This window comes from Babylonia areolata, chromosome 16 (assembly GCF_041734735.1).
Source record: "Babylonia areolata isolate BAREFJ2019XMU chromosome 16, ASM4173473v1, whole genome shotgun sequence".
NCBI lineage: Eukaryota > Metazoa > Mollusca > Gastropoda > Neogastropoda > Buccinidae > Babylonia > Babylonia areolata.
This window is the reverse complement of record NC_134891.1, coordinates 14,440,569-14,453,466: the sequence shown is the minus strand read 5'-3', so window position 1 is coordinate 14,453,466 and position 12,898 is coordinate 14,440,569. Positions and strand designations below refer to the sequence as shown.

The 12,898-nt window shown below is 40.2% G+C and overlaps 1 protein-coding gene across 6 annotated transcripts in view; it reads right to left on the bottom strand.

Annotated features, from left to right (window-relative positions):
• LOC143291183 (uncharacterized) overlaps positions 1-12,898 on the bottom strand; it is an 88,800-nt gene that overhangs the window by 51,912 nt on the left and 23,990 nt on the right. For 3 of the 6 annotated variants that reach the window (XM_076600901.1, XM_076600902.1, XM_076600906.1), the window contains exons 2-4: positions 10,086-10,395; positions 5,713-5,852; positions 3,226-3,368 (exon numbers count right to left, since the gene is read on the bottom strand). In XM_076600901.1, coding sequence (XP_076457016.1) covers positions 3,226-3,368; positions 5,713-5,852; positions 10,086-10,395 — 593 coding nt within the window. Of the gene's footprint in view, positions 1-3,225; positions 3,369-5,712; positions 5,853-10,085; positions 10,396-10,985; positions 11,159-11,284; positions 11,412-12,898 lie in introns of those variants that run through there. The other 3 variants (XM_076600904.1, XM_076600905.1, XM_076600907.1) reach the window with 3 other exon arrangements.

Below are 12,898 nucleotides of genomic sequence, written 5' to 3'. Positions count from 1 at the left end.
TACTATCTGCACCAAAACGTTTGCAAAATAAATATAAAACTTCCATGCTTAGCAAAAGAAGTTCCTGTTCGAACAAAAAATGATAATAATGACTGCTCTTGTTGTTGTGTCAGAATATCAGATCAAAGTGCCAAGTTTAGAGAATACAAAAAATATAAATATAACAGTAAATGCAGTTTGCATTTAATTAGGCTTCATTTTTTATTTTTTTGTGCCCATCCCTGAGGTGCAATATTGTTTTAAACAAGATGACTGGAAAGAACTGAATTTTTCCTATTTTTATGCCTAATTTGGTGTCAACTGACAAAGTATTTGCAGAGAAAATGTCAATGTTAAATTTACCACGGACACACAGAAACATAGACACACACACACACACACACACACACAGACAACCGAACACCAGGTTAAAACATAGACTCACTTTGTTTACTTGACACAAGTGAGTCAACAAAGGGAGCAATCAAGAGAGTGGCCAAGATGCGACTGTCAGCGAGTGATGCCAGCTGTACAGATGCTAGCATATGACAGAACATGACCAAATTAGTAGCAGGACCCAGTGTGAGCGATATTTTTGGCACTCAGCCAACGCGGTCTGATGAGAACTGGATCAAGTGACCGTGTGAAAGGGATGAAGGGGGGGGGGGGGGGGGGGGGGGGCGGGGGGGGGTGGAGACTGAGGGGGCGTGGCCTCACATCCATCTTATCACTTGGAGAAGTCACAATGAATTGTGTATCTATCTCTTAAAATATATATATATGTTGTGGTTGTTCTAGTATGATTTTGTGTTTGCAGATATCCATTTGTCCAGAAAATATGATATTTTAGTGCAAATTACCTGACTAATGTTTGTAATGAACAAGCTGAAAATGTGACAAAAAACAAAACACTGATTTCAAAACAACAGCATGTCACTAAAAATATATAAAATGGGAAAACAGCATGTGTTTTGTATTCTTTATTCATTTACCTTTCACTGTTTCAGAAAATATATACTTTTATGGGTCTTTCTCCAATAACAAAGAGCACAGAATTTTTGGAAAATTTATACCCGTTTTTTGTGAAAAAACCCTGGCAACTAGATTTCACTTAAATTTTATTTTCCTCGCAGCGAAAGGGTTAAACAAAGTCATCGTCGCTTGTCTATTGTGAACTGTGGCTGAGTACAGTGCCAGTTTAACCTTTTACTTTCCCACCAGTCTACTTGATCTAGATTGTTCAGTTCAGTTCAGTTCATTACTCAAGGAGGCGTCACAGCGTTTGGAAAAATCCATATATGCTTCACCACATCTGCTAAGCAGATACCTGACCAGCAGCTAACTCAACAAGCTTAGTCAGGCCTTGAGGAAAAAAGGGGTGCATAAACAAATAGCGTGATATGTCATCAAATTAATGAATAAACATACCAAAATGAATAATAATTCTAAAAATAAAATAAAAAGAAAACCATTAAGTAAATAGATAAAGAAATAAAATGCAATGTATAATCTTTTTTTTTTTTAAGCAGCAACAAAGGACGCGCGCACACGCCCGCGCACACACACACACACACGTGCACAACCGATATGCAACAAATATGCAATCTCACTGATATGAAAGCACAAATAAATGTACACAGGCCCAGCACTACATATTAAAGCACATGAGCCCTGACACATAAACACACACAAACATATTCCCTATTTCTCATGTTGCTGTATTACCAGCAAGTCTGTCGGCTCACTCATTTCCCCTAACAGCTGCATGTCCAGGCCAGTATGACCATGTAAGCTTTTAAATCCTAAAGTTGCACATTGCCTCATGCCACTCTGGGCTCCCCATTCCACTATCAATTTTTTGTATGAGGTTCACTGAGTGTCAGAATCATGGCATGCTGATTTCCAGGCATATGAAAGATGACAGCCACTGGAGAGCATGTGTCACAGCTTCAACTTCATTCAAACTAAAATTAAAATTAAAATTGAGGATGGCTTTGATACATGTAGAACATTTCACTGAAAGAAATCATCATCTGGATTGTGGTGCATGCCACTGAAAGGAGCTGTCCAATGTCCAGAAAGATCGAATAAGTGTAAAAAAACTGTAGCAATCCCTGCAATTCTGCACAAGTCTGGAGAGTCTCGATCTGAGAGATTTCTTCAGCGTTGTAGCAATGTATGTGTTTTCTTTGTTGATCTTATACAAGAGTGTACGAGAGCAAGTTTACGTACATTGGGTATTGAATTGTATTGTATTGTACTGCATTACTCTTTTCTCACCACTGATTTCTCTGTGTGAAATCTGGGCTGCTTTCCCCATGAAGATGTCGCCACAACCACCCTTTTTTTTCCTGCCAACAAGTGCATTTGTGTTTCCAATGAATTTTGCCAGAGATAACCCTTTTGTTGCCATGGGTTCTTTTACATGAGCTAAGTGCATGCTGCACACGAGACCTCGGTTTATCGTCTCATCCAGATGACTAGCATCCAGACCACCACTCAAGCTCTTGTGGAAGGTAAGAAAATTCTGTATTTTACTGTTATGACATAGAAAACATTGCCTTTAAAATGCATTTGATCTTTTCCCTGTGTATTCACAGGAACAGAATTAAACAGGTCCACACATTATCCCGACATGTTACTTTGAGAAATTTTAGAGACATTTTTCAACTGTGGAGATTTTTTTTTCCAGAAACAAATATACTTTTCTAATCAAGTGAGAGTGACAGTGCAGATCTGTCCTTCAAATTAACTTCTTTGCATTTGTTTATATAAATACTTTATCTTTTGTATTCACTGGACAATAATGAAAACATTTAATACTCAAAAGTCAGAATGAGTCAGTGTTTCAGCATTGGAGAATAAATTTTAGCAATGACTATGTTGCATTTTCCATGTTCATCATGACACAGCAAATATTAGCACAAAGTCTCTTCATTCCTTCACAAACACACATAATATATAGAGACATAATATATAGAGACATTCCCCCCCCCCCCCCCCCCCCCCCCCCCCACACACACACACACACACAAAAACTGACGAGTGTGATGGACAAAGTACAAATTCAAAATTTTACAATCAGGTGACCTGAAGGGGGATGGGGGTCGTGTGAGGGCAGGAATAAAGGGTTGTTTTTCTTCACCCATTAATTTTGAAAATGACCCATTGATTTTCTGCTGAACAGATCAAATGACCCATGGTGTCATGAACCAAACCTAAACCCTGAATGAATAAGAGACTTACCTAAGGACGGTCTCATGGATGTTCTTGACAATGACATTATCATCAGAGTGCATGACCAGCTCCCCTTCACCAGTGGGGGCGATCTTCCCCACTATCATCTTAAATGTGTTGTCATCGTGACCCACTGACCTCACAGTCTGAAGCTGCAACAACACAAAACATTGCTTTTATTTTTTTAGTTTGTTAAAAAAAATAAAAAATAAACTCCCTCCCCATTACCCATAAAAATAACACAACAAAAAACCTTAAAAACCTCTAGTGATACATGAAAAGGAAAAGAAACAAAACTCTACACTACTTTACAAACAAAATATTAATATCATATTACTTTACAAACAAAATATTAATATCATGTTCTTTGAGGCAAGGACTGTCAGGAATGAACTTTTCATTGATTGTATCACCATTTCTTTGCAGTTTTAGGTATTGCTGAAAAACTTCATTTTCAATAATCATATCTAAACTCATTTTCACCTAGTCTATACCTACCACATAATCCTGAAGATTTTCGTTCCAAATTCATTTTGATGCTGCACATGTGTAGGCATGCACACACACACGCATGCACACACAAACACACACACACACACATATATATAGTGCTGCAGCCTAGGCCAGGGGGCTAGTTGGCCTTTGGGAACCATCCCAACGCCGACTGTCCTAAAACCCTCTTGGCTGAGTGGGGATGTAACTTGGGCAAGACACTCCCCAGTATAATCAATTTCTAGCCCAGATAGTCGGGACAGCAGTTACCTCCTCTGCTGTTCTGATGGTCATAATCGAACACAACTATCACACACACACACACACACACACACACACACTATAATATAGATATATACCTGCTCAGTGCCAGAGAATTTTGTAAAAATAAAAAAAAATTTTAAAAAGTGCTCTCCCTTTGCCAAGGATTATTGAAGATTTGGGGGTAATATAAACATACATACATTTATATATATATAAAAGAAAAAGAAAAAAATATATATATTTTTTTTTTTTCTTCTTTTTTTTTTTTTTTAAATTCTAGTACAAAAAGTATCGGCGGTACAGAAAGAAAGTAAATTTTTTTGTGAAGGAAAATGAAAGTACAGTATAAATCTTTTTTTCTTTCTTTTTTTTCTCAATCAGTTCCAGACACAGAGAGAACTGTTCTGGTATTTGAAAGTGAAAATAATTTTTGTGCAACAAGTCTATTTCGACCTCCACAGAATGCCATCCAAAAAGAAAACATACAAAATACTGCTGGAAGCTGAATCCTTATTGTCAGATTACACCTGAAGAAGAAATTATAACAGGCTATAAGTTTATGAAAACAAATTACAACTTGTGCAGACATGTAAGTGAATAACTGTCCCAACAATGACAAATGTGGGTACTGTCAACATTAGTCAATCATGTTCTCAGAAATTAAGCAATCAAGCTTTTTGACGCTTTCTGACAGCAAAGAACTTTCCCCAGTTACAGAGCAAAGTTCTCTGATGACACTCTCTCCCTCCAGGTTGCTCGTGGGCTGTCTACTGTACATCCAGTTTGCCTTCTCTACAAACAAGTCAATCATCTGATTCAGTGACAAAAAGCATTAAAATCAAAAGCATGTGTTTCACATCCAGTGCACTTTCAACACTGTCTTTCATGAAAATCGTGGATTACTGGCAGTTGTCTGTTTCCAGCAGTATGCAGTGAAAGAACAATCCACTGATGTCCAATAACCACGCCCACTTCCACATCCTCTGACTGACCTATCATCTTACATCACTCCTCTCCCTCTCCCCCCCCCCCCCCTCTTTTAACACTCTCTCAGTCTCTGCATATGCTCAGTCATAGTCATCTGCTCAAAAACGCTGCCTGATTATCTGGATAAACAGACTGAATCAGCATCAAATGGGCTGTCAGTTTTGTCACTGTCATAATCATTCACCATCTTGTTTATCATCAGACATAGACAAATCTTCAGACATGAGAGATCCATCTCTATCATTACTGCTATCAATAATCATTTGCACAGCTTCCACTGACTGGGACCACTTTCTTTACTGGACAAGATTTCCAATGTCTTTTTTGTATGATGCAACCACCTTTCTACACTTTACACGTGTTCCACATGGTCCCGTTAGCAAATCATCATTGAGAAGGGACTTCTACCTGACATATGCTCATTCAAATAGTATCTTTATAATCCAGACGCAACAAACTAACCATTCAAAGTCTAAATATTTTATGTTCAATGAATCAAACTCCAAAGGAGAAATCACATATGTGGAACATCAGTGGGTGTCTCATAGGCACCATGGCAACACTTTATGCAGGATATCAGCTGATGTCTTACACTTTCAGGCACTGAACATGTTAAGAAAACTGCCCATGCCTGTTTTAATTATAGAATTAATTATATAAAATCATTCTTAAACCACATTCACCTCTCTCTCTGAGTCTCTCTCTCCCTTTCTCTCACCACAACTGGCACTTCCCCCTTCATCAACCACTCACCTGGAAGACATACTGAGGCTTGTCCATGTTGACCTTGAAGAGGTAGAGATTAAACCCGCTCATGCACAGTCGATAAGGACCACGTATATTCATCGTCTGACCAAGTCCTTTGGGCTGAACTGTCACTTGCCATACAAAGTCTGCCAACAGGAGTGCAGAATTACATATATTTAGCACCAATATCACATTCTGCAGAAGAATGTAACTTCTATATATATCTGTGTCAACAGCGCATTTAGGCACCATACAATCAAAGAGGCAAACTGCCCTTTTGTCAGACAGCAAAGGCATCATTCTGAGTACTTAGCAGTGCTCATTCCCTTGTCACTGTTCAGTGCCATCTCTCCCTCTCTCTCTCTCAACACACACACACACACACACAGGGATCAGGTTCGACATCGGTCATCGGTCATTGACGCATTTAATTTTGAAATGACCTATTGTTTTTCAAGTTGCCAGGTCACATGACTTATTGTTTTTATGACCAGTCGGTCAACCAAAGTAACCATCTCTCTCTCTCTCTCTCTCTCTCTTTAACGATCGCGATCGCTTTGTCGTCTGCTCCTACAGGAAATGACTATAAACTGGTTTATTAAAATACGGATCCGTGACGAAACGAAATCCGAAACGAATCTTTATCGCTGCCTTTCGCGAGCTTCGGCGAGAAGAATTGGCGTTCCCACTTTTGCATTAACCGAGTTTTTAGAAAGACACACAGAAGTGATATTTGACCTATTGATTTTCAAAATGACCTATTGATTTTATGTTCTTCCGGTCATATGACCTATTGTCTATTGAACCCAACCTGATCTCTGCACACACATATATTATAAAGTCTTATGAGCCAGAGGACTCATCACTGCTCTGCAAAAGGGCACAATTGGCAGTGACTGCTGCAGCTGATTTAACAGTATTAACAACAAATCATTTAACACTTTTTTTTTTCCTTCTGAGATATGGAGAGACTTAAGGTGGGATGATAAATGGGAGAGAGAAAAAGATATGGGTGTAGGGGGTGGGGGTAGAAGGGGTGGCTTGGAGAAAAAGTTTTAAAATATAATCAGAAAAAATGGAAGCTGATTACCAACACTGCCAAGAAAAGTGCAGAAGAAGTGAAGTCTGCTGCAGTAAATCTCACTGTCAAATGCACCTCAGTCCTATCACAGTATCAGGTATCTTCCAATGAGAATAAAAAGGCACTGTGGATGTGACAAAAAATGGCTTCATTTCAGGTTGGGAATAGAACTGAACTATAATAATAAGATGGGCAAAAGAAAATTCATTCTCTGAAGGGATCAGCTTCTCAGCTTGGGAAGGTGCTGACAAAGGAAATCTATGTTTGATGGAAACCGAAGGGGTGAGGAGGGACATGCATGCCGGGTATATTCTCATTTCATTAACTCACCGGATGCTGACTTGGATTTCTTAAACAAGCGTATTTGATCTTCTGTCTGCATATACACATGAAGAGGGTTCAAACAACAGCAGGTCTGCACATCTGTTGACCTGGGAGATTAGAAAAATCTCCACTCTTTACCCATTAGTCACCATGACTGGGACTTGAACCTAGGACGCTAAGATTCAAAGTCCAATGTTTCAACCACTCCGCTGTTGTGCTGTCATGGCTATCCCTTGTGATGGACCAAGGAAGAAGCTGAGCGCCCTTGAAGGTTATCATTTCAGTTTGGTTTTGTCCCCAACCCCCTTTTTAACAATATTTTCTTTGAAATTAAACTATTAGTTATATCATATTCAAATACTATTGTTTCTTCACTCATTCATTTGAACAGGCTGAAAAAAAAATTGAGATGTGGCTGATAACCAAAGAAAAACGGTTCAATGGATTTAGCAACAGATCAATGTAGAACAATGTGTGTGTGTGAGCACACTTGCATGTGTGTATGGGAGGAGTGCACATGCGCAAGTGTGCATATTATAATATTATATATAATAGGCATGCATGTGTATGTATTGTGTGTGTGTGTATTGGTGGTGGGGGGGGGGGGGGGTAGGGGGAGGGTGTGTGAGTGCGAGAGGTCCTGCAATCTTGCTTTGCAGATATGTGTATGTATCATGTGTGAGGGAGAGGTCTTGTCTTCTGGTTTTACAGTTGCATGATTTTTTTTGATTTTTTTCTTCTTCTTTTTTTTCTTATTTTTTTTCTTTCTCAAGGCCTGACTAAGCATGTTGGGTTACGCTGCTGGTCAGGCATCTGCTTGGCAGATGTGGTGTAGCGTATATGGATTTGTCCGAACGCAGTGACACCTCCTTGAGCTACTGATACTGATACTGTGCATGTATGCATATGTGTGTGTGTGTGTGTGTGTGTGTGTGTGTTTGTGTGTGCGCACGCATGCAAGCTTGTGTACATGTGTGTGTGTGTGTGTGTGTGTGTAGGTGTGTGTGTGTGTAGGTGTGTGTGTGTGTATGTGTGTGTGTGTGTGTGTGTGAAGCCACTGAATGCTTACCAGATTCTGTGCATTCCAAGTCCAATAAAAGCACAGCTATAAAACTTTAACAGCTGCCTGTTTCAGCTGAATAAAATGTCTGTGCTGACCTCAATCATACAGCAAGAACTGGGTTACCGAAGTAAACAACTGGATACTGTCAAGGTCAGCCGCTCCTCACTGATGACTTTTCCTGGTGATACTAGACTCATATGTGTGGTGCTGGGCCTGTGTAGATTTGTTTGTATTTTCATATCTGTGAAACTGACTGCATATTTGTTGTTTATCTGCTCTGTGTGTGTGTGTGTGTGTGTGTGTGTGTGTGTGTGTGTGTGTTTATAACATTTGTTGTTTTTTTTATCATTAAATTAAACACTATTATTCATATTAATTGTTTCCCTGTCATTTACTTTCTTTCACTTATTTATCTTAAAAAACCCAACAAAAAACATTCTTTAAATTTCCATTTCAATGTATCAATTTTATTTCCTTACTATTTCATTATTTATTTATCTTATTTCATTTTATTTTCCTTCAAGCCATGACTAAGCGCATTGGGTTACGCTGCTGATCAAGCATCTGCTTAGCGGATGTGGTATCGAGTATCAATTCGTCCAAAAATACAGTGATGCCTCTTTCAGTAACTGAACTGAACTGAACTGAACTGTACTCTTATTCAGAACACTATCTCAATAGACAAACATGTGCCAAAACTCTTATTTGGTATTTACACCAACCACTTTAGGAGTGACAGTTATTCCTTAGTTCTAAAAAGTCTGACTAAAAGCAACCACACACTGATACAGTGCTTATGTCATTCTGGTTGCTTTTAAATCCATTGCCTTGTCAACTTATCATCTTTAAAATGAATGAAGGAATATCATCTCTGTACATGTGGGTGGGTGGGGGTTCTTTCTTTCTCTTTCTTCTATTTTTACTCTTTTTTTTCTGGCCAATGAAGAAAGATACAAATACAGTGCTTCAAAAATGAAAAATGGCAACAACAAAAAAGAAAAGGAAAGGAAAGCTGAAACAATGTGCTCTGTGATTTTGCATGCAACTGGGGCCACATACAAAAAAGAGGAATATCATCTCTGATAGTGACTTTGAGCATTTACACTTAGCTGACCAAAACATCACTCCAGTGATGGTATTCACAGCATGATCAATGGCAAGTACAGTGAATGAAGGTAGTGTGATAAAATATAGATCTGTGTTCTGTTGTGGAGTGATGGCCTTAAAGGCTTTTGGTAATGCGTCTGCCAAAGGGACAGAATCTGACTGCACTGGACTGAATCCCACTCTTGCCAGTATTTTCTCCCCTTCAACAACACCAGAGTGGTAGTCTAGATGCTGGTCATTTGGGTGAGATTATAAACTGAGGTCATGTATGCAGCATGCACTTAGCACACATTAATGAACCTACAGCAACAAAAGGGTTGTCCCTGGCAAATTCTAAAGAAAACTCCACTCTAATATACTTGTACATGTGTGCATGACTGAAGCCTGACCGAATGACATAGGAAACAAATGATGAGCGCCTGTAGGCAGTTGTCTGTCGGCTCTACCCAAGTTGGCATCCTCCTGTGCAAATGACTGAATCTGTAAAGCACAGTCATACTGAGTTTGTAAAACATTTAATAGTTTGGCCTCTGACTGAAGACAGGCACTATATTAATATACAAGTATTGATAGTAACAATGATAATAGTAAATAGTTGATTAAAAGCATGGATCATTACAATGATTATGGACTGGTGTGGAACCGAGCAAAACAAGTAATCTCACTGCATCACAATTTCTTTTCTTTCTCTCTAAATATCTCTTGCTTTCCCTTTATGCAAAATGTATAATCTAATCATGGACATACATTAGTCTCTGTCTAATGTCTTACACACAAACTAAAGCACACACAACAAAAGCTCACCATAGTGCTCACGCCCCCTGTCCCCTTCACTGACAAACTCATTCTGGTATTCCAGCATGAGAGTGAGCCATCTCTCCTGCTCCTTCTCATCCTCACAGACCACAGAAAAGCACTCTTCTTTGGTGTAGAGGGCAATGGCATACTTGTGACGACTGTCAGACTTGCGGTTGATATTAAAACAAGTATGGAGGTGAATGACCCGTTTTGGCGGCAGGCCTGCATTGTACTTTTTTTCAGAGTCATGGTACTCGAGTCGTGCAGGTCCACTGCTGCTTGTGGAGCGTAACACAAAATACTTCTTCTTCATGGTCTGCACACATTCAACAATGTTTTCAATTTCAAGATTGTTTCTTTCCATTTATCCTTGTGCATAATAATTTAATAAAACATGTCATTGTCATCACTGCTTAAGACCCTGGTGGTATTGAAATTCAAATAATGCTACAGAAAATCAGTCAACACGTAAATGAACTGGCAATGTACAAGATACTAGTTTTTATGATTCCAGAATTTCTTCAGCAAAAACTATTGGAAAAGAAAATATGGGTATTATTAGCATTAATCATATATATGATATTTGCTCTACATGACTCAAACAAGTTACCTGTAAATGTAACTGGCAAGGTATGGACAGAAATAGATCATTTCTATTGTGCAGTTTTAATTCAGTATTAAAAACTATTATCTGTACATCTTTTCTTTGTGGAAGAACATACTACACACACACATACATATATGTGTGTGTGTGTGTTCTGTCTGAGTCACTGAACACAATGAACAAATGTAGGTCTGCATGGAGTCTCATAGTCGTACACCTGTACACCGTCTGCTGACTCATCCTGCTTGAGAAAGAAAAATCAACTGGATCAATGTAAGAATCGGACAGAAACAATCATGTACCCCGATTGCTAGAGTTTTGAGCTGTGAGGGCAAAACACATTTTGTCATTATTCCTCCACACTGTCATCCAATCCTGATAGGATTTAGGGAAGAACATATGGAACACTGGAACAATTTTTGTTGTGAGCACGTCTAACTGATGACTGGAAAAAGGTTCATCATTCCCATCCAGGCCAGTAATCACTTTATAGATCAGTACTTAAGTTAAATGTATCACACACACACACACACACGAACACACACGAGCACACGCGAACGCTCGGGTGCGCGCGCGCACACACACACGCACACACACAAACCCAGTAAAGTGCAAAACAAAGGAGTTCTTGTGAACAAGTCGCCAATCCCATTCGCCCACGTGCTGATAGGCAATTTTCTCCTTTTCTGTCATACACACACGCACACACAACATTCACATTGTCACGCGCACACCGCGTCCGCCGCTTTTGCGGTTGCTGTGTGGCAAAGTGAGTTGTAAACAGCCCCTTTCTCCCACCCTCCAACAGCCTTCGTGCCTGGCCTACGGCCCATCTGTGAGAGCTATTTGTTACACCTATAGATCAGCTTGTTTGTTTGGACTTTAGAATGGAAAGATATTTCTTGGCTGATGACGTCAATGTGTCAATGCTGTGTGTGTGTGTGTGTGTGTGTGTGTGTGCGCGCGCGCGTCTGCCTGTCTGTACTTGCACTGTGTTGTGCACGCATACGTACGTGTGTGAAGCACTGAACGTAAGTGTGAGCGAGGGAGAGGGTGGGGGAAGTCAGAAAGAGCTAGACACCGACATACAGGCAAACAGACGGAGAGAAGTATGCATCGGTTTTACTGCCGTCTTCAACGTAAACAATGTGTCTGTACCCACTTTTGCACTTCTGGCTGTTCTGTGTATTCCACATGCAGATGGCTATTTTCAGAAAGTACGTAATCGCTATGTGGTGATAATTGAACTGCTTGTGGTGTGTCTATAATATGTGTGCGTGCGTGCGTGTGTGCGTGCGAGAGAGAAGGATGAAAGAGAAAAAATCTGTAACCGCCTGTGTGCGTATATAATGTCGGCTGCATATCTTTTGCGTGGGAGTATTTGAGAGTTACACAACACGTTCTGTGTGTGTGCGTTTGTGTGTGCGTTTGGGTGTGGGTGTGTGTGAGTGTGTGCGTGTGTGTTAAGCACAAACGTGCATGCTACTGACGTAATCGTCAAAAATAAATAGAAACCAAAGGCGGTTTGTACCAGGCTCCGATCCCCTTCTGTCCAAATTCCTCTGTCCCCACCCTCAGCCACGTCCACCCATGATCCTCGCCCTATTCTTTCTCCTTTTGGACCTGTAGACTGCAGAAAAGGTTGACTGCGTGTATGCCAGCTGCAATCAGTCCTCACTGACAAACCAATAATGCCACCGCCTCCTCCAGCCAACCACACAGGCGAACACACACACACTCACATGACGGTCAGATGGTCAAGCTGGCTCTTCATTTTTGCACTGTCTCACCCCCACGTACCCCTTTCCCTCCATTTCCTCCCCTCCCACCTGCCTCCAGACCCACGCGAAAAAGCCTGAAGTGGTAAACAAAGCTATTGTATTACCTGCAAGCGTGTGACTGTATTGGTGCGCCTATTTGTGCTGGTATGTGTGGGTGCGTGCATGCGTTACGGGTGTGTGTATGTGTGTGTGTGTGTGTGTGTGTGTGTGTGTGTGTGTGTGTGTGTGTGTGTGTGTGTGTGTGTGTGTGTGTGTGTACGCGCACGTGGCGTAGGTGTGCGCGTTTGTGTATATATATATATATCAGTGTGTATATGTGTTTGCGTACGTATGTGACAGTTAATTTCACAAGAAAAGTATGTGGACGTTGAAAAAAAAAAAGTCACTCAGATATTGTCACCAAAGGATTCGGACAGAGAAAGAGACTGCGGCAG